At 40.7% G+C, this 24,295-nt stretch overlaps 1 protein-coding gene across 2 annotated transcripts; it reads left to right on the plus strand.

Moving 5' to 3' along the window:
- The first annotated feature begins 1,130 nt into the window (after positions 1–1,130).
- On the plus strand, positions 1,131–22,015 carry LOC308113692 (N-terminal EF-hand calcium-binding protein 1-like). 2 transcript variants are annotated; one of them, XM_080470121.1, is made up of 12 exons: positions 1,131–1,503; positions 5,310–5,334; positions 11,674–11,782; positions 13,565–13,590; positions 14,379–14,476; positions 16,561–16,819; positions 16,988–17,067; positions 19,269–19,322; positions 19,417–19,529; positions 19,709–19,786; positions 19,980–20,071; positions 20,762–22,015. In XM_080470121.1, the coding sequence occupies exons 1-12, from the start codon at positions 1,387–1,389 to the stop codon at positions 20,788–20,790; spliced, it is 1,080 nt and encodes a 359-aa protein (XP_080326247.1). In that variant the 5' UTR covers positions 1,131–1,386; the 3' UTR covers positions 20,791–22,015. The 2 variants fall into 2 exon arrangements, with proteins under 2 accessions (XP_080326247.1, XP_080326246.1); XM_080470120.1 differs by having other exon boundaries at positions 1,145–1,503; positions 13,562–13,590.
- The last annotated feature ends 2,280 nt before the right edge of the window (positions 22,016–24,295 follow it).

A 24,295-nucleotide genomic window follows, 5' to 3' on the forward strand; every position in this document is an offset into this window, starting at 1 on the left:
GTGGGTGGGTCATAGATGCTGATAGGGTCTCATTAGAGTTGGGACATGGTAGGTCACTTAAAAACAGCGGCTGTAGTGGATAGCTCACTTCGGCCTGGGCTGAATTAATAACTACCTAAACTATTATTTTGGTTTGATTGTTTTTATTGATTATTTTTGACAACATATGAATAACAAATAAGACACACATAAATGTTCCACATTAACGATATGACATTCAAGTTTGATTGATACAGGAATATAGAAAAAACATGATTTGCACCAGAAATAGTCGTGAATCACATGAGGAGACTGTGATGTGATATGTATGTGTTGTATGTATATATGTACTGTATATATTTTGTATGTGTAAAAAAGCGGTATGCTTCATATTCAGTGTAAATGTTATGTGAATTCAGTGTTTCATTTATTTGCTACAGCTACAAATTGATTGCATTTGGAACATCAAGCATTTGGTTCTGTCCATCCTTCAATACAGGTACAGTATATATTAAAGTTGGACAAATAACAAAAGCTTCATGCAAGAGTCAGTAGACTGCAATAAAATCCCAAAGGAGGGTTAAAAGGAGTCAAAAACAAAGATCTTAAAAGTAGTTTTTAAGCTCCTTTCCCATGAATGTCAGCTAAAGATGCATGTCCTATACATAGAGAGGCGGTGTTCAGAGTTACAAAAATAATCTATGATGTGACCATTTGAAAAGTTTATCTCGGACATGTTGGAAGCACAACAAACAGAAAAGAAAAGAAAAGAAAAGAAAAGAAAAGGAAAAACACAAACAGACAAACCAACTCAACAGTGCAAAGCAAGCAAAAATAAATAAATATTGGTCCAACATACCTGAAAGGGAGTTGGAAGAAGCAAAGCTTATTTACCCCAACCCTTTCTCCACCTCAACCATCACTTATGTATACCCCTGTAGTTCTTTATTTGCATATTTACAACGAACTCTGAATATTCATATCTACAAGAAGAAAATAGTAATATGTTTGTTTTAAGATGTTTTGTGTTTCCTCCCACAGCTCATACATTTACCCTTAACTGGTGGCCAAAATAATTCCAATGAGATTATTTTATAGCCTGTCGTCAGGCTTTAATCTGACATCTCACCAGCAGATGGTGCATTCCTCTGGGTTCTTTTTTTTTATGAATCGTGTGGAGGAGGAGTTTTCTGCTGCTGACGAGGAGGCGCATGAAGAGGCAGCCCGTATCCATCTCATGCTGACTGGATCATCATCATCATCATCACCACCATCATCACCACAGTCCACCATCCTCCTTGAAAAAAGGAAAAAGAAAAAGGACATCCTCTCCAAAAAGAAGCCACAGCAAAAAGGACGCGACATTCTTGTTTCTGTGTGGTGAGACGTCGGATCGAGAGCAGAAAGATGCTGGCCTGCACAGAGCTGATCACCATGTGTCTCCAGTCCGCCAAGCACGAGCACCTGAGGAAGCTGCAGGAGCGTGACCACAACCAGAATCAAGGCATCCCGCTCTTCCAGGACGTGAGTACACACTCAAAACCGACCTACATCTCATGTCTTTGTGATGATGCTGTGCACGACTGCGTCCGTATCTTGCGCGAGCCAAAGCGCCGTTTTTCATTCTCCTCCTCATGAATGGCTCACTGTGAGTAAATAACATGACACTTCATTCACACAGGCTCCATGCACAGCAGCTCCATTATGTAAGAAAGGTGAGTGCTTTGCCTCACAAAAGAGCTCCTCCACACAGTCATCTGACATGCAGTTGTTCATCACTGCTCATTCCCTTCACCAAATACATCCTTTCTGGGGATCACTGTGGGGTTATTGTGCACATCTTCCCATGATAATGAGGGTCATGACCATTGATTCTACACAGGATGAATTCTGTGTGCAATACATGATATTTCCATGAGCTGCCCCTACTGCACAGAAATGCATTACTAAAATAGAAAGATCACACACTTTGAATTATTCATTCAGGGTGTTACAGGATATCACCACAGTAGAAAGGCTGCCTGGATGTCTTCATATAGATGTCTATATAGAACGATGCTCTAAAAAAAATTAAAGAAGATAATGTGATCATGATGTATTCAATTGGATTTGAATTCAGATCTGTTACTATTGTCTTGCTGTGGAAATCCCCCTGAAAATAAAAGCTAGTGTTTTAGCAACACAATTCCCCAGCTTTGGACTCCCTAACAGCTGGCTTTAAATTAAAACCAGTTTCCTCAAGGCAGATTATTGGCCAGCGGAGGGGAAATCAAACTGCAGCAAGTGCGCATTTGGTTTGAATACATTTTCCCAAGCCCTGCACACTGCATCTCATCCAAGCAGGCACTTCCTCGCTGAGCATTGTGGTTAATGGATGGCCTTTAATTCCTTAATAGATGCAGAAAGCAGGAGTGTGATCTCTCTCCAAGGGCAATTTGTCTGATTTTACTGTCTCTGTCATCTCTTTGCGTCCTGTGTCCAAAGAGCACGTTGTCATTGACCTGTAGTGAATGTGTTCTGTTTCATTTTCTCTATTATTGACAGCTTTATTATGCTGCCCTGCACACTTGTACTCCATGTATTTCACAGGGAACCGGCTTGACCATTTCAGTCCGTGCTCAGGGTCATTATAGACCACTTAGCCTGTCAGACCCCTCAAATAGCTGTGTGTGTGTGTGTGTGTGTGTGTGTGTGTGTGTGTGTGTGTGTGTGTGTGTGTGTGTGTGTGTGTGTGTGTGTGTGTGCGTGTGCGTGTGCGTGTGCGTGTGCGTGTGCGTGTGCGCGCGCGTGCGCGTGTGTGTGCGTGTGTGTGTGTCTATTTATTCAGTCTGAGAAGCTGAAGGACTCATAGTTCTGTGAATCTTTTGCAAACACAGGGAAGTGTTTTCGTGGCTCTATTTGAGAGGAGTGTTTGAAGCGTCTGCTTCAGTGCGATGCTCTTCATACCTCGATGAAGATGCTGTAGGTGTTCTGAGCGTGTCAATTAATTTGCCCCTCTTCCTGCAGTTTCCTTATCTTCTGTATCACTCACTGTGACAGTATAACAAACCTTGTGGAAAAATTGCAACTGAGCGCGGAGCTGATTTTACTTAGAGAAGATCTCGCTCAGCTCTGAGTCCGTGGGACGACAACACTGCCATCGACTCCACCAGCCACCCACGTAGCGGCATAAAGGACCGAAAATCTTCTTGAGTTTCCATAGAGCTGAAGTTTATTCTTAACAGTCTTTCTCAATTCTCATGGGGCATCTCCCTTGCTGGTTTCTTCAAAGTGATTCTCACATCAATGAACGGTTCAGGGAGATTTTGTGATCAGCGGTTGTGTTATCTATACTGATGTCATGCCATCACAAAAATGCAAAAGCTTGCTCAGTTTAAATAGAGTGCAAAGAAAGAGAAGCACAGTTGATGAATAAAATGCCATACCATACCATACCATACCATACCATACCATACCATACCATACCATACCATACCATACCATACCATACCATACCCTTTATTAGACCCATATGGAATTTCATTTTGGGAAATCACATGTACAAAAGAAAAGGCAGAATCAAAAATACAGCATTTAGTTCAGATGGACTGAAGACCTGTCCAGGGCGTACCCTGCCTTCCTCATAGTTACTTGGAAACTGCAGCTGTAGTGTAACTGTGAAGTAAACAGAGGCAGACATGACATAATGAAATCTGCTGCTCTAATAGAAACCAATGGACTGATAACAATAGGGGGCAGCTGTGGCTCAGTTGGTAGAGCACATCGTCTTTCAATAGCAAGGTTGGTGGTCGATCAAACTTCTCACCCTATTCATTTGTCACAGTGTCCTTGGGAAATACACTGAACTGAATGGTTCCCAATGGAGGTCATTGGTGTGTGAGTGTGCATGGATGGGTGAATGGGAGTTGCAGTGTAAAGTGCTTTGAGGCTGCTGAAGCTGTGAAACTGTATATGTACATCGTGTACAGTCATTCTGATCCACTTTGGATCTTACAGTGACGTGGATCCAGAGCAGCCTTTTCTATTTTGTACCTTTGTTCTCTCAGTGATAGATTTATTTATTTATTTATTTTTTTTATTTTTTATTTTTTTTATTTATTTTTTTTGCCCTTGTCCTGTTCGGCAGCTTGGGCCAACAATATGATGTGATTGAGAGCCTTCGGAGTCAGAACAGATTTTGGTCTTGCAACAGGGAGAGACCTGGAGTCTCCTCCTGTTGCCTTCTCCGTCAGAAGATGGCATGGCTGCCGTACACGACCGGGGGGGAACGCTCAAAGAGAGAGAGAAGAGAAAAGAGAGAAAAAGGTTGAGGGAGGAGGGAGGAGGGAGGAGGGGGGAGGGGGTAGGGGGATAACATACAATATCCTTGTTGTGCTCCATATATTATTTGCAGTTATCACACTGATCCAAATATTTTCCAACTGTTTTTGGATTAAACCAGCCTGAGCTGCTCTATCTAGACAGTAAAATGATTTCTTAGATTAACCAGTGATAGATTTAACATTCAGTCTGCTGAATGTTGTCTCAATGGAAAACGACCACTTGATATTTCACATGTGGCATTTACGCTCCACTGTGCTTGAAAGGTGACAGCTGGATGAGAGTTAAACGCTCCGGTGTGGTGGTGCAGTTATTCACGTTAATCTAGTCAGGACTCAGTAGGTCACCACGGGGTGACGAATCAGGCGAAGAAATCTGAAATGAACAAGGTGGTGCGTCTTATTTCAAATCCCATGCTCTACAAATGACTCTTTTTTTTTATCATTGATTTGTTGTTCCACAGTCATTAAGACGTGGATATTACCGCTGATTGGAGTTTCTCGTGCAGAGTTTAATTGACTACGCATAAAAGAGTGCTGCTTCCTGTGTGTGGTTTGGGGGGGGTCTCACAAAAGTTGGGGAAATGGCTTGAAGCGCCTTAAAAATTCAATCGCTCCTGAAGCAAGAAAAGAAAACGTCATTCAGAAGCTCCTTTTTGGGTGCAAAGAAATGTCAGCGTCTCATTTCCGAAGCTGTCTCGTGTCCCTTTTGTTATTGAAAGGAGGAAATTACAGTGTCCCTTAAACATTCTCCTCCACATAAAGAAGGTGGGATTTGCTCCAAAAAATGGTTTTGAAAAGATGAATTTCCTCTCATGTGTTCGGTCCCGTGGGATTGTTTAAGTCACTGCTTCTCCAACAGAAAAATGCTTTTATTTGAAATGAGAACGCTCCACAGGATGACAAGACACTTATTTTCAATTTCTTAAAACTTGAAAAGAGTCGTTTCTCATTATTGGTAGTACTCAAGACCTGTAAACATCATCATCATCATCTTCTTCTTTTTTGCAGATTTTCCGCCGGGCAGACAAAAATGGTGAGTAAGGAAAAAAACACACACACACACAGATAATTGGATTAAACGGTTAATTAAAACTCAATTAAAACTTCTTTGAAGGAGTTGATGCAACTTTTGCTGGCTGTGCTGCGACTGGCTTTGGTTCAGAGGGGATTGATGTGACCTTGGCGGAACTTCTAGGCTTTATTGCATTGCTCTCCTTGAGAGATGGAGAGGATGTCAATAACCAAGGTCAGGTGCAGCTGCATTGCTTTGGTTGTTTGACGAGATTCTATTTGACAGCACACACTCCCAGGGGTTCACTGGACAGACATTCTTCATACCAGCAGTGATGCACTGCTCCTCTCTGTAATCCCCCCCCCCCCCCCCCCCCCCCCCAAAAAAAAGTGTTTTCCACAAATGAATAATGATTGTCATGTTATGAGGCCGAAACTCCAATTTCTGATCATATAATTGCTTTTTAAGTGACATTACTAGGATTTTTAGTTGCTCCCTACTTATTATAAAAACTGAGGCCACATCTTGGTCATCACTCTCACGTCACAATATGAAAATCTTCACAACGGGTCGAAGTTCAGGGGACTTTCTGTGTGGATATCATTCCTGTGTTAGTTTTTTTTCCAGGTACTCAGGTTTCCTCTTGCAGTCACAAAACATTAATTTGAGTTTCATCTGTGATTCTAAAATGTCTAAATGTCATCTATTTTCAGCCTGGATTGCTCCAATGCCCTGTGAGTTCAGATAAAGTGATATTCAAGTTGCATGAATGGTTAAAAAAAGAAGAAAGCATCTGACCACATATTAAAATAATTTGCAGATACTGTATTTTTTTTTATTTCCATGACTTTAAGAAAGAGATTGGAGTTTATTTGTCTAAAATATATAATATATAGGAGTGTAATTATTAGTGTTTTGCATTGGTGCACCAGTAGAACTTAGATTATTGCATGCACAGATCTGTATTAATGCTGTTCTGTTGCAGAAGCCTTTTTTTTTTTTTTTTGCAAATAGTTTGAAGTTCCGTGAGCTTTGCACTAAATGTGAATTTTTTGTATTCACCATGCAAACACGTCGCTCTTTCATTGGATTAACAGCATCAACCTCAAACTTCAAAGAAGCACCCCACAGTCCCCTCTTCACACATCTCACATTGAAACTCACAGCACACTCAACTCATTTCCAAAAACATTGTTGACAAACAGCAAAATGTTCTTGATGGCTCTCTCTTTTTTTTTTTTTTTATTCATCCAGCTGCATCTCTATTTAATGAAATATAAAATGCGAAAGGATCAAGTGATTAACGCTCGAAGATAAACAACAAACTCGGATCAGTTCCCGGAGGAAGATGGTGAATTTGTTATATAAAGGCAGGATTAATGATGCAAAATGTAAAACCACCTATTTGGTTCCTAAATTTTGAATGTGTACAGAAATGATAAAGAATAGAATAGAATAGAATAGAATAGAATAGAATAGAATAGTGTGTTTTATTTGCCATAATATGAGTGATATATAATGAAATTGCATATTTCTCCTGGTAAAGGTTAATCTTTAGTGTGCATCAGTGGAATATCCTGGTAACTGAAACATCACAGCGACGTGACCTTAAGATAAAATCTGCTGTTGGCTCATCTTTATAACTTGAAGCACTTAACCTTTACATACTCTTTCATGTCAAAGTTGACCTATTTTGACAGCATTAAAAATACCCTAAATGTATTTATTTCACCCTGACATTTGTTGGGTTTCCTAAATTGACTTAAAGTTCTCTAAAAAAATACTCTGTCTCACATTTTTATCCAAATATTTGACACTGAGGCCAGACTTGACCTGTGTCTGTGAGGCTGGATTTTTGAGTCCAGCTGCAGTACTGGTTACTAGCCTCATCTAATAGTGATCATATCGCCTGTTCAAGAGGCCTGGGGACCTTTCTGTGCAGAGCAGCTTCACGTGTTATAGAGAATATTGTGTGATATTATACCATAACAAATGTTGTTCATCAAAGATATTGTTGTAATATATAGCCATTACACTTGATCTGTTCTGTAAAACCTTTTGTTACGGTATAATGGTCCATTTATTAGTGCAAGATATGTTCTAAATCAAATTCATTCTATATGTTTTAGCACTATAAGTGAACTTCTGCTCTGGGTCATAATCAAACTACACCATATGGCGACGGCATGAACTATGATCCTTATGTAAATGTTAATTTTGACTCTTTAAAGATGGGAGTGAAAATAAGACCGCTTTACTGCATTTTTTTATGTTTGTTACTTGCAGCTTTCCAGCCAGGCTCTGCTTGTCTCTCGTGATTTGTGCACCCAAGAGAAAAGTGACTCCTTCCAATCAGTACTGAGTAGGCTGCCATGAGTTGCTTTGAGTGTCCATAATGAGGACTGACTACCAGCCCACCACACTGCTCTGTGGGACACTCTGACCGCTACACCCGTGTCTGCGACTGTGATCAGGAAATGCATTTATTCTAAGTGCACAAACATACAAATAAACATACAGAGAGCAGATATAGAGAATGCAATCACAAATATTTCTCTGTAATATATTGACACTGCCCTAGTCGGTGTTCAGAAGCAAAAAAATTTGTTGCACGTTTAATTTTTTTCTTCAATTCCTCTTTGAATAGTCATTTTAGAAAATGGCATGAAAGGCACAAAAAACTCAATAAATATAGTTGGAAATTTAACAAATAAAATGAAATTGCAACCAACCAACGTTTTCCCATGGAGTGCCTCCCCCAATGTGTCTGATTGATTAAACATTACAGTGAAGCCAGACACTTCCAACTCTTACTGCCATACAAAAGCACCAGCCTTTTTAAAATGCAGACGTCAAGCTGTTTCTGGGTTCCAGAAAGAGTTCTATTATGTTCTTTGACATGACATGCAACTCGAATTTTAACAAGTCACTTGTATTTTCTTATATCTTAAAATTGAAGCTGTTAAAACATGCAGGTGAATAAATTACATGAAGATGTTTTGTCCACGATTGGGGTACACGTGAGTTTACTTTTCATTTGACGTCTGTGAGGGTACGGCGTGTTTCTCTTGCTGCATTTTTTAATTAATGTTGCATTCACTGCTGGAACACCGAGGGCTTTAGGCAGCAGCGGCATTCTCACAGGATGTAATGACGTATAAAAAAAGGGCTGCAGCACTTGATGCAAGACTGTGCTTTTATTAGTAGCTCGTGAGATTTATCTATTTTATATTCAAACAATAAAAAATGGTTCCGTTAGCTCGGCATAATCAGGGCTCAGGCTAACAATGATTATATCTTCAATTGATCTGTTTGGTTGTGTCGTATGATAAGCAGTCTACATCAGACAACTGGGAGCCTGAGGGCCACATGTGGCCTCCGTCTGGCTTCTCTGTGGCCTCAAAGAATTGTCATGCAAGGGAGAATGCCTCTTAACTCAATATAAATGGAAATGATTCCTTAAATATTGTAAAACTAAATGTATTTAAAGGTGGGGATTATGCAATGCATTGATTCTGATTCAATATCTCGAATTCACATCCATTCAGTATCAAATTACTCAATCGGTTCCCATCCCTGGTTTAAATTCTGAACTGTACTCACTTTACAGTCACTTTTTTGAACAACAGCACCTGAGGGAGTCATATAAAAAAAGACAAAACATAGCTACTAGAAACAACAAACAGCAACGCGAGCAAGTGTGTCCTTACTGCTCACTTGCTCCTGAATTGTGCTTCTGGGCTTAATGAATTATTGGTGCCTCTTCTGCATGAGCACTTTTTCGCTGTGGGACTGACTGAAGCAAAAACACGTGTCCCTGGAAAGCTTCAGCGCAGTGAGAGCGGGCTTGTTTATAACTCACAGCTCGAGCTGCAGTTTCATTCGGTGTAAAGAGAGACAATTAAACCCAGTAAGCTGCCTCGCTGCTGTCGTGAGGAACTGATTTACCATCCATCGAAACGACATTTAGAATTCCCCGCAGAGGTTTCACATTGATATTTGTTTGCCAGTGCGATTCGATATGAGGCTGCACCAGGAAATGACATGTTGTTATAGAGCACCCCTGACAGCCCAGTCTTGATGTCATTAACTGGCTCTTTTTTTCTCAGAGTGCGATAACTACGAAGATTCGTCGAACGGCAAAAATAGGGCACATATTGACAAACTATGTTCTCATTGGAGCATGTGTTGCACAGACTCTCAATCACTTCACAGTGTGGAAACGGCCTGCGCGAGGTGTGCGCCAAACTACGCGCAGTATTCAACTGGAGGACAAAATGAGGCATTCAGCCTTTCCCACGGTGTGCAGCCCGACAACACTGCATTAGTGCACTGTTCCAGCGGACAGTTAGAACATGCTGTTACTTCCGTGGATCAAGATGTGTATCCTGCTTTTACAGTCGCAGAGCCTCTCTTTTTCCATTTATGCAAAAAAAAGTGTTGTTACAGTTTTTGACTTCATTTGCAACTAATCTCTTTTATTTTGATTAGATTTCACATGGAAAATGAATTGATAGAAATAAAATCATCATAGTGGCTGTTCTCTAGCTGCAGGCTAAACACGTGAGTGAATTGATAATGCAGACTATGTGGAGGCTTTGGATCATTGGGTAGAACACGTCATCCTCCAATTACAAGACTGTTGGCTTGATCCTCCACTGTTTTGTGTCTCAAAGGGTCCTTAAGCAAGACAATTAACCCTATAATGTTCCCGGCGGAGGTTGAGCACCTTGCATGGCAGCCGTCACTATTACTGTCGGTGTATAACACTGTGAAGTGCTTTGGGACTCCTGAAGCAGTGACATTATTCGCTCTTACCTTATTCTAAGATTGTCTCTCCATGATATAAACATAGTCTGTAATTAATCGTAAAACCCGGGTTTCCAATGTTCTACCAGCTTAAACAACACATCTGTTATGTGTCATGATAAAAAAAACACCATTGAGCATATGAAACTTGAAATGTGCAGATTCTACAACATGTGTGAAACAAAGAAGAAGTAACAAATGTACCATGGATGTGTGATTGTGCACCGGACAGAAAGTGTCTCTCCCATGTGGGGAAATGTCTTGGTTCACTGCGCTCCATAAATGACTCATGTGCTTTTGAAACAAAACGTCCTGCTGTAACTTCTTTATGCACAGGTTCAGTTAAGCATTCAGTTCAGAATGGTCTTTTGAAGAGAAAAATGTTGAAGTACTTCAACTTTTGTTCATAAATGGTGACATTTGGATTTGATCTCTTCTCAGTAGAGCACTGGCTGGTTGGAAAACTGCCCTTAACTTTGAAGGACAAACACTGAGCGTAGCCAGGAACTCGGCCGCTTCACCGTTGGGGCTTTGATCCACCGGAAAAGCTGAACGCTTGCATAACGTGCCATCTGAACGGCGCTCGTTTCTGATTGGGTGTGATTCCAAACTCGGATGGAGAAGGCTTGAGAGTGAGTCAGAGGTGCAACAGATTGTGTTTACTCCTACATCGCGTGCAACAAGCTTTTTACTGGAAAGTTTTAGAGAGAGAGAGAGAGAGATTATGGGTCTGTCTCCTCTACTAGATTCATCTTCCAGCTGGGTTTTAACCCACAAACAATGTTTGTTTGGAAAAGACTCAGATTGTTGATATTCCTGCTGATAACTTCTGTTTAGAGTCAGGCCCAGAGACAAAACTGGTCCCACAAACGAAGCGATAATGTGATTTCCAGTTGACTCAGGCCCATCAGCCAGTGCTCTGCTCCCTGACAAAAAACAGAGAAATGCAGTGATTGAGATTAGTTGGGTGGAGTCAGTCCTTCAGGGATCTCCTCCTGGGTTTCTTAAGGTGCGTAGCTCTTGACTGACTGTCACTATTTGCTCTCAAAACCCACGCACACTCAGGGAGAACATGCAAACCCATAAAGGCCCCCTCAACTGGTGAAATTCCCCTAAGATAGTAGAGCTAACTTCGTTCCATTGTACCTTGATTTGTTTCATCGGCAGTAGAGAAATACAACCTGTGATATTCTCATTTACAAGGGAAATCCAAAGTTCGGTAACCCAATTATGACGAAGCAGGAATGTGATTTTCAGCTTCATGACATGACTAACACTGATCGTTTATTGCAGTAATAGAGTTAGAAAATTATAATTCCTGTGAAAAGATCAGCTCACTGTCATGGCAGATACTTGTTTGTTGCTTTTTTGTTGGTTCTGGGAGGGCAAATAAAGCAGCGCTTTCGGGAATCATTCCTGGAAGTAATAGTGCTGTGAAGTCACACTACCTTACTTCCACCGTGTTAAATTCTGGACAGGCTCTTAACTGCGATGATAAAACATTTTAGGCAGGAGTGAGGTGTAACTTTCACGAGTCCGTGTCTCCTGCAGACGACGGGAAGCTGTCCTTGGAGGAGTTCCAGTCGTACTTCACTGATGGTATCCTCACTGACGACCAGATGCAGGAGCTCTATTACTCCATCGACCGACAGCAGACAGAGTAAGCTCATCTTCCTTCTGGCTGTTTTCCAGCTCTGTTCCCATCTGTACCCCCCCCCCCCCCCCCACACACACACACACACACACACACACTCCACTCCACCACCCCCTGTTCTCCTGCTGCCTGGCAATAAGATGCCACTGCCTCACTTCAGTGGCGATTATGTAAATATTCCATCGAGAGCCTCCCTTCTGGTCGAATGACTTTGCAGCGGTCTGCTTTGTGAATGACGGATGCACACAAGAGCTTAAAAGGTGTAAACATTTCCCTGTGCATTTAAAGATGTTTATTTGTGTGAAACGTTCAGTGATATAGATAAAAACACGCCGTACGAGTGGGAACCATGCTGATGAAAGATTATGGTGTACTGCTGGCATCCTTAAAGTAAAAACCTGCCTGAGCAACGACTCTAATTTTAAATGTCACAGCATGAACTTCTCCTTAAGATTCCCTAAATTTCATTTGTGTTCAGAATATAATGGGCTTCCTCCCTTCTTTTAATAAGCTGAATATTTCTTGATGTTCTCGATGTCAGAATGATAAACGGACTGGGGAAACTGGAAAGCTAATTTGTCTTGCATAACTATAATATGACTGTTCTACAACATTTGTGCGTTAGTTGAAAAAGTAGTGTGCATTTTGACAGAATGTACGCCAGAGTTTCTACAACATTTTTGCAATATTCTTTTGACAGATTCAGCGTAATTACAAATAAGATAGTTGTCTCAGCGAATATTTCTTTCATTCCTGTGTCCGTGTATGCACACTATTCGGAGACCAGTGTTTGCTGGGATACAAATAAATAAAATTCACTTTAATTTTGTTAACCATAGTGTTGCTATCCCATTTTATTCTTGTAGATTTTACCTTATAGTACCTAGTAGTTTTGTAATCAGAGAAATACAACATTCATTTTGTAGTGCTGCAAAACAATTAATCAAGAGTATTAAAAAAACGTGTACGGGTAATAAAAGAAATTATACCGCCGGCTGTAAAACATGGATTCAGTCACGGTTAGGCCAGCAATGCATGAGATAGTACTACACCAATGAAGTCAGTATCATTGGGTTACATTAATCTAGTTTATGATGGTTCATTTCGGCAAATTTAAACCATGAAAAGAAATTCCCATTATCAACCTCTGTTGACACGTCTATCGAAAACGGTCTGTGTTGCTTTGGGAATATAAAAACTACAAAATGTGATTGTCAAGTTACCACCTGTAATAATGATCTTGTTTTCTGATAAGTGGAATTATTGCTCTCAATATAATTACACGCAGAACAGTGTTTATAACTGTGTTATAAAGCTATAATTGTTTGCTGTATATGTATAGAGCGATATCTGTTGCTGAGTTATTTTTAAATGACCACTGGAGAGGCGGCGTCACGTCACAGCAGAGTGGAAAAATATCCGGCACCTTGTTTCAGGCGTCATCAGGTCACATCCTCCGCTGCAGCTCCTACTGTGACCACCATCGAACCAATCCAGAGCCAAATGTGATACTTTCCAGTCAAGCATGTGCCCGTCCGTCATGAAGTATCATTGACTCACGTCTCTCCCTCCACATCGCTGCGACTCTCTCACGCCTCTCAGTTTGAAAACCCAACTCCAAATTGGTGGTCTGAATGACGAGCTGACAAAACTGCCACCCTTCAATCTGGCCGTGAGCGCAGCTGAAAGGACGCAGCCTCCAGCCTTACAGTGCCTGGCAGATATATTTCAGGCTTGTCTGTCCAATTAATATAACTCCCTTTTTTGTTTGATTCTGTCTCCCAGCAGCAACCTGGACATAGATAAACTTTCAGGTAAAACATCCTTCTTGTGGTTTCTTTTGCAGTTTTCAGCCATGACAACAATTTAGCTTTAAAGTAGCCAGGGGCTGTAGCCAGAGTTTCAGAAATACTGAGGTCCACCGCTCATTATCCCAAGTCGCCACCGAAATGAAGACCAAAATTCAATTAAAACTGGAACATTTAAATCTAGTGATTTCAGCATATGTTGTGAATATGTTTGTGTGAATCCACTCATAAAACCACCCAGTTCCAAAGCATTGTTTGAACTATTTTTAGTTGCATACACATCGGAAAAATACCGAGGTCGAGACCTCAGTATCCTCAATGGAAGCTACGGCCCTGAAAGTAGCGACCAACTTTTTACTCCTTCGTGGGGTGCAATCTGTGAAGGGACCAGAGGAGGTGGTGCTATTTCATTGAAATACACATTTTTTATAAGCAAACAGGAATTACTGAACCCGTCCACCTCACACCGGCTTTCAAAGGAGAACCCGCTGACTCGTGCTCATACAGCCCAACAGCCACCGACAAACTATTTTAACGTGAAAGTCCTACTTCAATCAAAATGTGCTACTCAGTGAAGGTCCTCCCTGAGTTAATAGCATGACTTTCACTTTTGATGCGTGTCTGCCGGCAAAGTGGCGTCATTAAAAATATTTCAGCAGAGGAGAGGATGGGCTGATCTCTCCCGTCTCAACCACAGATTGCACCCTGCTCCTCGGTAACAGCGACACGATCATCATTGTGATTGTGAGAAACTGCTATTTATCGCTCACAAGACCACATTTCTTCCCCTCCAGAGTACTTCACTCCACATCTGGGAGAATACGTCAACGTCCTCTCTGCCCTGGAAAAGCTGAATGTGGCCATTTTGAAGGCCATGGACAAAACTAAAGAGGTGGGTGAAGATCGCTTTTACATTTGAATTTTCTTACATTTCACACATCATATTTTTTATTTTGATACAGCGGTGCAGCTTTGCGGAGTTGTGGAGACCTTTTTGTTTTTCTCCCCTTGAAGTGTTTTGGACTTTGTCAGCGCCTTGGCCGACGGTTTGAAGGTTTCTCCGATCAGTCCGCTGCTGTGGCGTAACTGATGAGAAGAAAACAGGCCAGCGTGACGGACTCTCGCCTGCTATCTGCTCTGTTTCTCCTTACTGACAAACGAGAGTTTCAATGATTCAGACAAAATGAAAGGGGCCTTCTTGAACACGTGACAAATGCTACGGCTGTGTGTTTTTCTAAATCAGCAGGGGAACAAGCATTGAGGGAGTATGGAAGTGTCTTAATAATGCAGAGTTGCAGTAATCACTGAATAATCCATTGAATTGCACTCATAAATCAGCTTTAATCCCAAATACATTTGTGCCTTAATTGCTCATTTTTAATTGTAAACTGAGGAACAAATCTGCACTTTCCAAAAGAGTGAAACTTTTGCAATTAATCTGCTTTCAGATAGCAAGACGGATTCATTTACATTAAATAATCGCCAACCTAGAATTGGTAAACATGCTAATTAGATCCTTATAAAAACCCTCTTGGTGAAACAGAAGCGTACACTTTGATATTCTGCGAAATGTAAAGGGGATTTAAGCGTCTGCTCTGACAAGTGGGGCTATAATCATGTTGTTTTAAGAGCACGCAGTACGGATCAACATCAGAGAGTTTCCACTGAGACTTAATCAATAGCTCAGCTCAGTGTGTATTGATCTCACATGGCTCTGCATGTTAAGCCCACTGGTGAATAGTTTTTCTATTTGGCAGACGTGGACTGTGAACAAAGATGACGAAACCTGCCCGTATGTAGATTTCCCACTCATAAAAGCCACCAACAACACTTTATTTCAGCTCATTGAATTGCCTTTATTTTCGCTTCGCTCCCTGTTTCTTTTCTTTTCTCTGTACATTTCTTCTCAGTATCACACATGCATCCCTACAGCTCATGCATTTTTCATGCTGCTACGAGTTGGTCGTAAAGCTGTCTTTGCCCTTAAGAGGAAAGTTTATTTTTAGGCACCTTGAGATCAATCATTTGATTAAACCACATATTTTTATTAAAATAACTTTAATGGAGGCGAATAGTAAAATGAGCTCTCATGTTACACTTTTGACAGTTGCAGTGGAAATTATTGCTGATTATGCAGTTGTGGCAAATCTGGACTCTGGATATATTTGGGTGAATAAATAAATAAATAAATAAATATGGTGAATGTAGCACTTTACACAAGCTCTTCGTTATAATGCTCTCACACCATCTGGAAAGACAAACACTACTAAAATAAGACATATTTTCCACGTGCTCGGTCGAGGTTCTCTGAAATATAAAGAAAACCATCACCACGGTGTCGCAGGCCATCTGTCTCCAAGTGAAAAAGACGATAAACTGAGACGAGCACTAACAGTTCATTACTCATGAAGTTCTGCTTATCTGCTGACCAACAAAACACACGGCCATTTTTCAAAAGTCTCCCAGTTGTTTCCTCTGCACTCTTGTTTAACTGCACGGCGGGGGAGCCGGTGAAGGTTGTGAGGGTCATTATCCAAATGAATCAAGCTTGAAAATGTTTATCTGGAGGAGCAAAGGCAGAAGACAGCTGCCAGTGTGCTGGAACATTTAGTCGTCAGGAGGCTCGGAAAACTGGCACGAGGAAAAAAAAAAAAGGTTTCTCTCTGTGGGATATGTTGTTGTCTCTCTGTGTGCTTTTAATTCAGGCTAATCTACACATATTTTAGTTCTCTGTGCTTATAGTGAGATATGCGAGTTAAAAATCCCATTTGTTTTTTGTTTTATCATTTATCTTTGACACAGAAAGTAACCTCAAAACACAATGATTATGGGGATAAAAATGGTGGATGATCTGAACCCACAGTAGAATTGACTTAGACTACAATTAAACAAATGGTTAATAAAGACATTAAAAGATTCACCCACCCACAAATATGATTGACTGGTTTTCCTCTTGTTTGGTTGGCTTTCCTTCAGGAATATCAAGGTTCATCCGTGCTGGGTCAGTTTGTGACGCGCTTCCTGTTGAGGGAAACCTCCACCCAGCTGCAGTCCCTGCAGTCGTCGCTGGACTGCGCCATGGACGCCGTTCATGACCACGGCTGCACAGGCAGGAGGGTACCGAAGAAGCCGGAGGACCTGCCCGTCCAGAGGATGGTCAAGCGGCCTGGCCGGCGCATCCAGAAGAACATGTGTCTCTCTCCGACCGACCCCTACTCCGGCATGCTGACCACGGGTAAGATTCAGGAAAGCCGGAAGGGAATTGGAGTGGAGCAGAGCAATAGTGCCTATATTACAAACTGAGCTCAGGAGGATATTTCAGAGGAGTGAACACAAAACAAATCTCTCTGACGAGCTGTCACTGTTCAGAAACACTGTGCTCATGTTGTGTTTTTGGGGTCAGGGGTCAGCGTGGAGCCAGACAACCACTGGGGCTCTCAGATCAACCAGCTGGAGGAGCTCATCGACAAACTGGAGTGTGAGGTCGGTATAATTCTGTCTTTTCCAGCGTTTTGACTTTCGCACAGCTCAAGCTGCATATTTAGCAAGTGTGGTATTTGCATATTCTCCCTGTGCACACCTGACACTTTTTTCTACGTACCATGACTGCCACTCACAGTCATTTGAAGCATTTGAAGTTAACTGGTGACTGCAGATGGTATCAACTTGGACAAGAAAAATGTAAAAATCCACAACCTTCTACCAGGCAAAAGTACAGATACATATACTGTGCATATTGCTCCTATACTACAGTGGAATTTAAAAAAAAGCTTCCCACAAAACTCTTTGGTGGTCTTCAGGCTTATAAGTTTCAGCATTCCTCTTGTGCAGTTACACTAAAAGCACACAACAAAAAATTATGTTTGTCATCAAGAAAAACACATTTTTCTCATCTTTTGGGATACAATTTCATTTCACTGTTCCAGTCAGTAAATGAATAGTATACAATTGAAATAAAACACTTCGAGAAATTCTGAAAATTGTGATATTATTAAGTATCCAATACAATACTCGTTGCCAGCAGGTATCTGAATGTAAGTACTCTTACTCTGTGCAGTTTGTCAAAGTGTAGTGGTTAAAGTCAGTTAGAAATTAAAACATACATCCATATTTTTCACGTGTATATCTTATTTTTATGAGCTTTTATGAGCTATTTATGCCAAGCAATCATCAAACAATTCTCAACTTATTATTGGAGTATTTTCACATCGGCCAAAGAAAATAAAGTCCCTGATTTGCATACTTTGCCACACAACCCAGAGAGGTAGGAGCTGCATCAGCTCACACCGGTGGGGATGTGTAACACACATACAGTGTGTGTGCTCCACAAAATGGCTTTGAAGTGTTTTGACTGGAAGTGAGTTATCATGTGGATTCAAACAGCACTTGTTTTCATGGGGAGCTTAAAGGATAGGAAGTTTAAGTAAAAACGTAGACACTCATTACTTCAAGGAGAAATACCTGAAGACTACTCGCTCAGCTTGATTCGCCTTCATGTTATTGCCTGTACGACCTGTCAAGTAACTTGAAGGATTAACCTGAAAAAAACGCAAACATAAAAATGCCTGTAATATAATCTGGGCATTTAAGCCTTTTAAACGGCATAATTTCTGCAAGACTAAAGGAAAAGACAATCACTCACAGCCAATGGCTTTGTCTCATGAGGAAATATTGCTCTTCAGGAGGATTGGGTGCCACGACAGGCTCAGCTGTACCCGACAGAAATGTTAAGCACACCATATGAGCCCCGCTGTGTGTTTGCAGATACAGAGTTCGCCCTGCGGTAGAAGACATCCAACATGTTGACAGAGGAGGATTTGCACAAAGTGCATGGCTGAAGTGCTCCACACAGACAGACAGAGACACTGAGTGTCATACATAAGTATCAGGCTGGGAGGCACACTGTGGCCTGTCAGTTATTGGAAAAACGAAGCTGAGCTCACTTGGGCAGATATCGATCGGTTCTGCAGATAGGCAGATCTAGAAGTAATGAATTATTTAAAACAAAACAAAACAAAAAATGTCCAGTGTTGTTGGATGATGTTATTTTTAAATATGCATCCAAAGCTTTGCAGCTGCTTCTGAGAAGAATCAGACGGAAAAAAAAAATGAAACGTTTGGGTATAATATACATCCTGGACAGGGAAAGTATAGAGAGCCAAATATTCACCAATAGGGACAATTCACAATCACTAGTTACCCTGAGATGCATGTTTGTGGACTGTGGGAGGAAACGGCAGCCACCAAACAACATCACAAATATAATATCAAAAATACTTGTGGAATTTCACGAGACAGAGCCTAAGATGAGGATTTTGACGCATTCAGGAGGTTCATTTGGAATTGCAACAGAAGTCAGCAGGTCTGAGCAGAACTCTGCCAGTTCTGTTCAACCATCAACTGTTGAATGAAATATGTGAAATATTTTGAGGGGCACATTCACATTTGTCAAGTAAAGACTTCACGAACTTCAGGGCATTAAGCTAAACTGATAAAGCAGTTCGTTTTTTTATCTTGGGAATGCAGACAAGAAATGGATGTAACCCAGGGCTGTTTCTCTTTCTTGTGAAAGCCAGTGGATTGTGAAAGGCTGTAACCAGAGGCCGAGTCGTCTCAGTCATTTCTGTTGCTTGGTTCTTGTTCTACTCTGTGGCTAAATTAAATATTTATTCCCCCATTTTCAGAGTCCACATCTTGAACCTCTCAAAGAAGACACACTGGCAGGGACGTATAAATCAGTAAGCCGAGCTCATGTTCATTATAGTATTTAGAACTAACAAATTCTTGATACTATATTTATCATAATCACTTCTTTCTTTCTTTTTTTTCTAGAACATCCTCCTGATCCAGAGACAAATGTCCGTGAAGGAGAGAGATGTGGAGCAGTTCCAACAAGCTCTCAAAATCTACACAGATGCCACAACCAGCCAGCTCAACAACCTGCAGTATGTCCCTTTATCTGCCTCTGTGCCACTGCTCGCCTCGGGATCTCTGTGATTTGAAACAGCCTCTTCAAACTGCTCCGTTTTTTTGTTTTTTTTTGTTTTGTTTTTTTCCCCCAGACATGAAGCGCTAACCCCCGCTGCCCTCTGCTTCTGCTTCTGTCTCTGTTTTTTATTTTTAGCGTTTCAGTCCAGAACCTGCCAGACAGATCATGCTTCATCATGTATGAATTTTGGCAGGATCGTCTCTCCTGGATGAGGTAGGAGGATCAGAGGAACGTCGCCGCACATCAGACTACAAAACACAATACGCGCTTCTTCACAGAGGCAACATTTTCCCTGTCGCATACACCCGCTCACAAGCTCGCTTTGAAGTGCTACTGCCTCGCTGAGAGGAGACTGGCAGCTTCAACTTTATTTTATTTTTTTTCTTCTTTATCTGTTTCCTCTCAGCTACCTGCAGTCGTCCATCAGTAAGACCTTCCAGCGCTGCATTATCGAGTCACTGGAAGAGCCAGAAATCGTCTCCACCATGCTCCTCCCAGGTAGAAACCCAACATCAGAACACCACTGTCATGCTGCCGAAGGCTCGTAATTTATCACTCAAATACACGTTTTCCAAAACCCCATTTTATTTACACCAACCACTCTGTTGTTTATTAAAAAAATATGTTTAGGATGAAATGTTTGAATACATAAAGTATGGCATGCAGATCTGGCAGGAAATTTGAAGAGATGATTAGTTCAGATGGTGGTTAGATGCAGTTCGGTAGAGCAGATCGCTTCACCATGATCCCCAAAACCCAAACAAAATTCAATCTCACCATTTTCAAAACACTGAACCACAAATTGTTCTAATGGAGGCCTTTGTCATTGAAATCTTGCTATTTTAATGAAATTCGTTCATCATTTCCTTCATATATTTGCCTCATGTGGTGTCACTGTGTGAACCAGTGGTGTCAAATTTGTTGTTGTTAAACTTAGTTTTAACTGTTACCCTTATTAAAACAGCAGCCCCAGTAAAAGTTCTAGTTTTCACACTTTCACAGGCCATCGGCGGGCCTATACTAAATAGATCCTTTAGTATAGCTTGTTTTTGTTGCCTCAGGATGGTAACAAAATAGTAAAAAGACAAACAAAGGCTTGTATTGCAGGTCCTTCGGGTGAGATGCAGTGTGCTATTATTAGATCCCGACTCTTTCTCATGAAGCATGAACTATCGTTTCTTTTCGCAGCCTCTTGGTGGATCATGAACAACAACTGACCGAGCGAAGCTGCTGCCGTTCCACAAAATGAAAGCGAGAGAAGCAAGCGGTTGTAATGCTGCTTCTTTATTTTCTTTTCTTTTTTTTGTTCTTTGATATTGAATTTATCCTTATGGCATGACCAGGATTGTTTTTGCAAAGCTTCAGGGTTTAGAAAAAAAAAAACGAAGGAAAAAAAGTCCTGGCGAATCGGTCAACAGTGAAACACACTGAAACCTTGGATGGAGACGACTGAGATCCGATCGGGATATGTGCTGACCTGCATTTTACAGTTTGGGCACATTTTCTGCTTCTGATGTGATGGAGACTTAAGATATAGTGATTTAAAAGAAAAAGATGAAGTGCATGATTTATTTCCCAGTGCTAGTTTGTTTCACTCAAAGCTACATCTTAGAGTAGATATATTGTCAACAATGCCACAACAAAACACATGAATAACAGCTGACCCGTCCACCCATCACTTGTTCCTCCGTACAAGCTAAAACAGAAACAGTGGGTCAACCTCTCCTCTTGTTCTTCTCTGTGGTTTTGTGCTTTGTCGTCCTCCTCAGGGCTTTGCTCCTGTTTGCTGAGGGGTTAGAAAGCCATTAAATAGAGCTTAGATAATGAATGAGGACGGTTTGTATGAAAACTTTCCTCGTCCGTGCCACTCCTGCACTTTAGAAAGAAAAAGAAAAAAACACATATATGAAACAATGGACCTTATTGTGAAGAATGGAGACATTATTGTAGATTGTCTGTTATTAAAGATGTAGAATTATAAAAAGCCAAAAGCTGCACTGAAGTGCAGTGAGATAATAGTGGGAAAAAACATTAATTTACCAAATAACCGTGCAGTTAGCCTGTACTGTTACTCTAGATATGAAACCTCAAAAGCCATTATTTTATCTTTGCAGTGTGTAATCAGAGGAGTTTAACGTCACCGTGCACAAATATAGACGTTTATATTTTGAGTACCAAAATTAGACTGGATCTGTTCTATGTAATGACTTTAGAAGGAATATTTATTAGGATCGTGTACAGTAGACAAATGAAAGACGTGAATTGTGAGTAATTGTTGTAGAACACTGGTAAAATGTACTGTGTGATTATCCATTGATTTTTGTTGGTTTAGTGCTGTGAGGAATGAATGTGTTCACAAAGTGTTTCTTTTTAATGTACAGTTGTCATGTGGATGCTTTTTGTTTCCCAGCATGAATTAAAGTTTGACATTTGGATGACATGAAAAGGCGAGTCCATTCTTCTTTTTTTCCATTCTACATCCTTCAGATGCTTCTTTAATACTAATTAAACTGTGTTAGGACTTACATGCGAGGCTTCAAAGTCAGAAAAAAAGAGGTAATTATCTCCATTCTCCACAGTAGAGCAGGATTGATGTACCTCGCACTATAAGCAGCTAACATGTGATATGTGCCTAACAAGGAATAGAAAACATTTTTACACTAATCTGGTCATATTAAAGCTGCCCTGTGGTTTTCTATCCTCAATGCCTGGATTTCTTCACTCAAACTTCACACCACAGAAGCAGCTGACAGCTCAGCCTAGCAGTTTATTTCATTAGTGTTTACAATGCCCACCATATATTAACAACCTCAACTCAGCAGATCACGTAGAGGAGCCCTTTATACTTTCTTCTAAAAATAAATCCTTTTAATAGATATCAGCTATAATGCGCAGTGCAGTGCACAGTACCAATTAGGGGATTTTCAGCCATTGGAATAGCCCAGGATGATCTGTTAAACCACATTTTAGCAGGTAAAAGCATTACTTAAGGCATGGATAAATGTTGAACCAGTTATTGTCCCAAATGTAGGAGAGAAATCTCTCCTCGGGAAGACATTTTACTGCCTCTACTGTACATACATGTTTGTGTTTTTTTTTGCAGATCTGACGCTGAAATCCTTCCCTCCTGCTATTTTCTCCCTGGTGACAGAGGAGCTTTCATACAGATGCAGGGAGCAAAACAACCAGCGGCTACATGTGGGCTGAAAAACAACACACTACACATTTTCAATGTGTACATGTAACCTTCAGGCATGAAGTCAAGTAAATCTCTGCAATCAACAAGGGAATAGTTTCCAGCGTAAAATTAGCATATGACAAGTGATGTGTGAAAAATATTCCAGCTGCAAAGTGTGTAGAGAAAAACACATTTCCACGGCAGACTGAGCCCACAATAGTGAATATATATAGTGGACCTAAAGCAAAGCAAAGCCAAACAGCGTAGAGTGGAATAATTACCTGTAAATGGGTGCTGCTTGCAATGTTTGGCACTTATTAGCTGACCGGGCTTTTCTCTCCATGACGTTAATGCACCTCAGTGTCACAGTTATGCGATCAATTAGGAGCTTAAGCGCACACATTCGTGCAAATTAAAAACAAGCCGCTGGAGAGAAACAAGAGGGTAAGCAAGACAGGGCGCAGATGTGTGTGTGTGTGTGTGTGTGTGTGTGTGTGTGTGTGTGTGTGTGTGTGTGTGTGTGTGTGTGTACACAGAGGGGTCAGCTGTCAGGGTGCATCGATGCCTAAAGGTAGTGAAGTCAAGTAGAAAGCACAAGCTCTGGTTTCCACAACATTTGCTGCACAACAGGATGGAGAACACAGCAAAGAGCCCAGTGTCACTGCGTTTTGCAGGATTTATTATAGAATACCAAGCATATCAAGAACATGTCATTTATAATTTCAGGTAAAATAAGTATATGAAATAAAAAATTACGTTCACTGACTGCACGGTCGGTTGTTACAACATTGAGAGTAAACGACACAGACAGGAGGAACTAGGAAGAGTAAAGGGAGGAGTTTGAACATTTTTTTGCCTTTTGACCTCACTAGTTGCATCATTTCAAAACACTGGATTATCTTGTGGATTAAAGTATGAAGTTATCTAGTAATATGTTTTAGTAGTTAACATGTGGGACATTTCGCAGCTCACAATTGGGTCATGATTCCACTAGTGCATCAAGAGAGTCGTTCTGCTCTGGCTGCCTGAAGCTTTCAGCAAATTATATGCAAATACGTTCTTTAAATCTGATTCTTAATTTTATTCTTATTTCCAATTTGCACATAAGTTGATTTTTATTTTTTTTTTTTAATGACCCACTAAAACATCTAAAAGTAGTTAGAAAATCTATACACACCAGAGAACGTTAAAAAGAAAAAAATAGCAATGACAAGAAATGGTTACAAAGGAAAAAACAGCTCAATTTAATGTTTTTTTTGTTTTTTTTAAATATATATAGTAAAATAGCTATCTAGCTAAAACATCTAAAATTGTTTAAAAGGGGTTAAACACATTTAAGAGCTGATATGGATGTAATGGCTACTTAAACCTGCTGCAAAAGCTAAAACAGTTCAAACTGAAATATTACTAGTGACATTCTAAATTATAGCCATGAGACGTCATAAATGAAGCTGGGATACAGTCTGTGTATGTGCAGTAAGAGGATAGAACCTCTTTTTTAAAAGGCTGAATATACTTTGAGATGCCAAATCACTTTGATTTAG

This window comes from Lipophrys pholis (assembly GCF_963383615.2).
Source record: "Lipophrys pholis genome assembly, chromosome: 8".
Classification (NCBI taxonomy): Eukaryota; Metazoa; Chordata; class Actinopteri; order Blenniiformes; family Blenniidae; genus Lipophrys; species Lipophrys pholis.

Excerpts from the sequence above, each read along its gene's own strand:
- LOC308113692 (XM_080470120.1), top strand. The coding sequence starts at position 1,387 with ATGCTGGCCTGCACAGAGCTGATCACCATGTGTCTCCAGTCCGCCAAG. Across the intron at positions 19,323-19,416 it reads TGGCAGGGACGTATAAATCA|AACATCCTCCTGATCCAGAG; the intron begins GTAAGCCGAGCT and ends TTTTTTTTCTAG. Across the intron at positions 19,530-19,708 it reads AGCCAGCTCAACAACCTGCA|CGTTTCAGTCCAGAACCTGC; the intron begins GTATGTCCCTTT and ends TTTTATTTTTAG.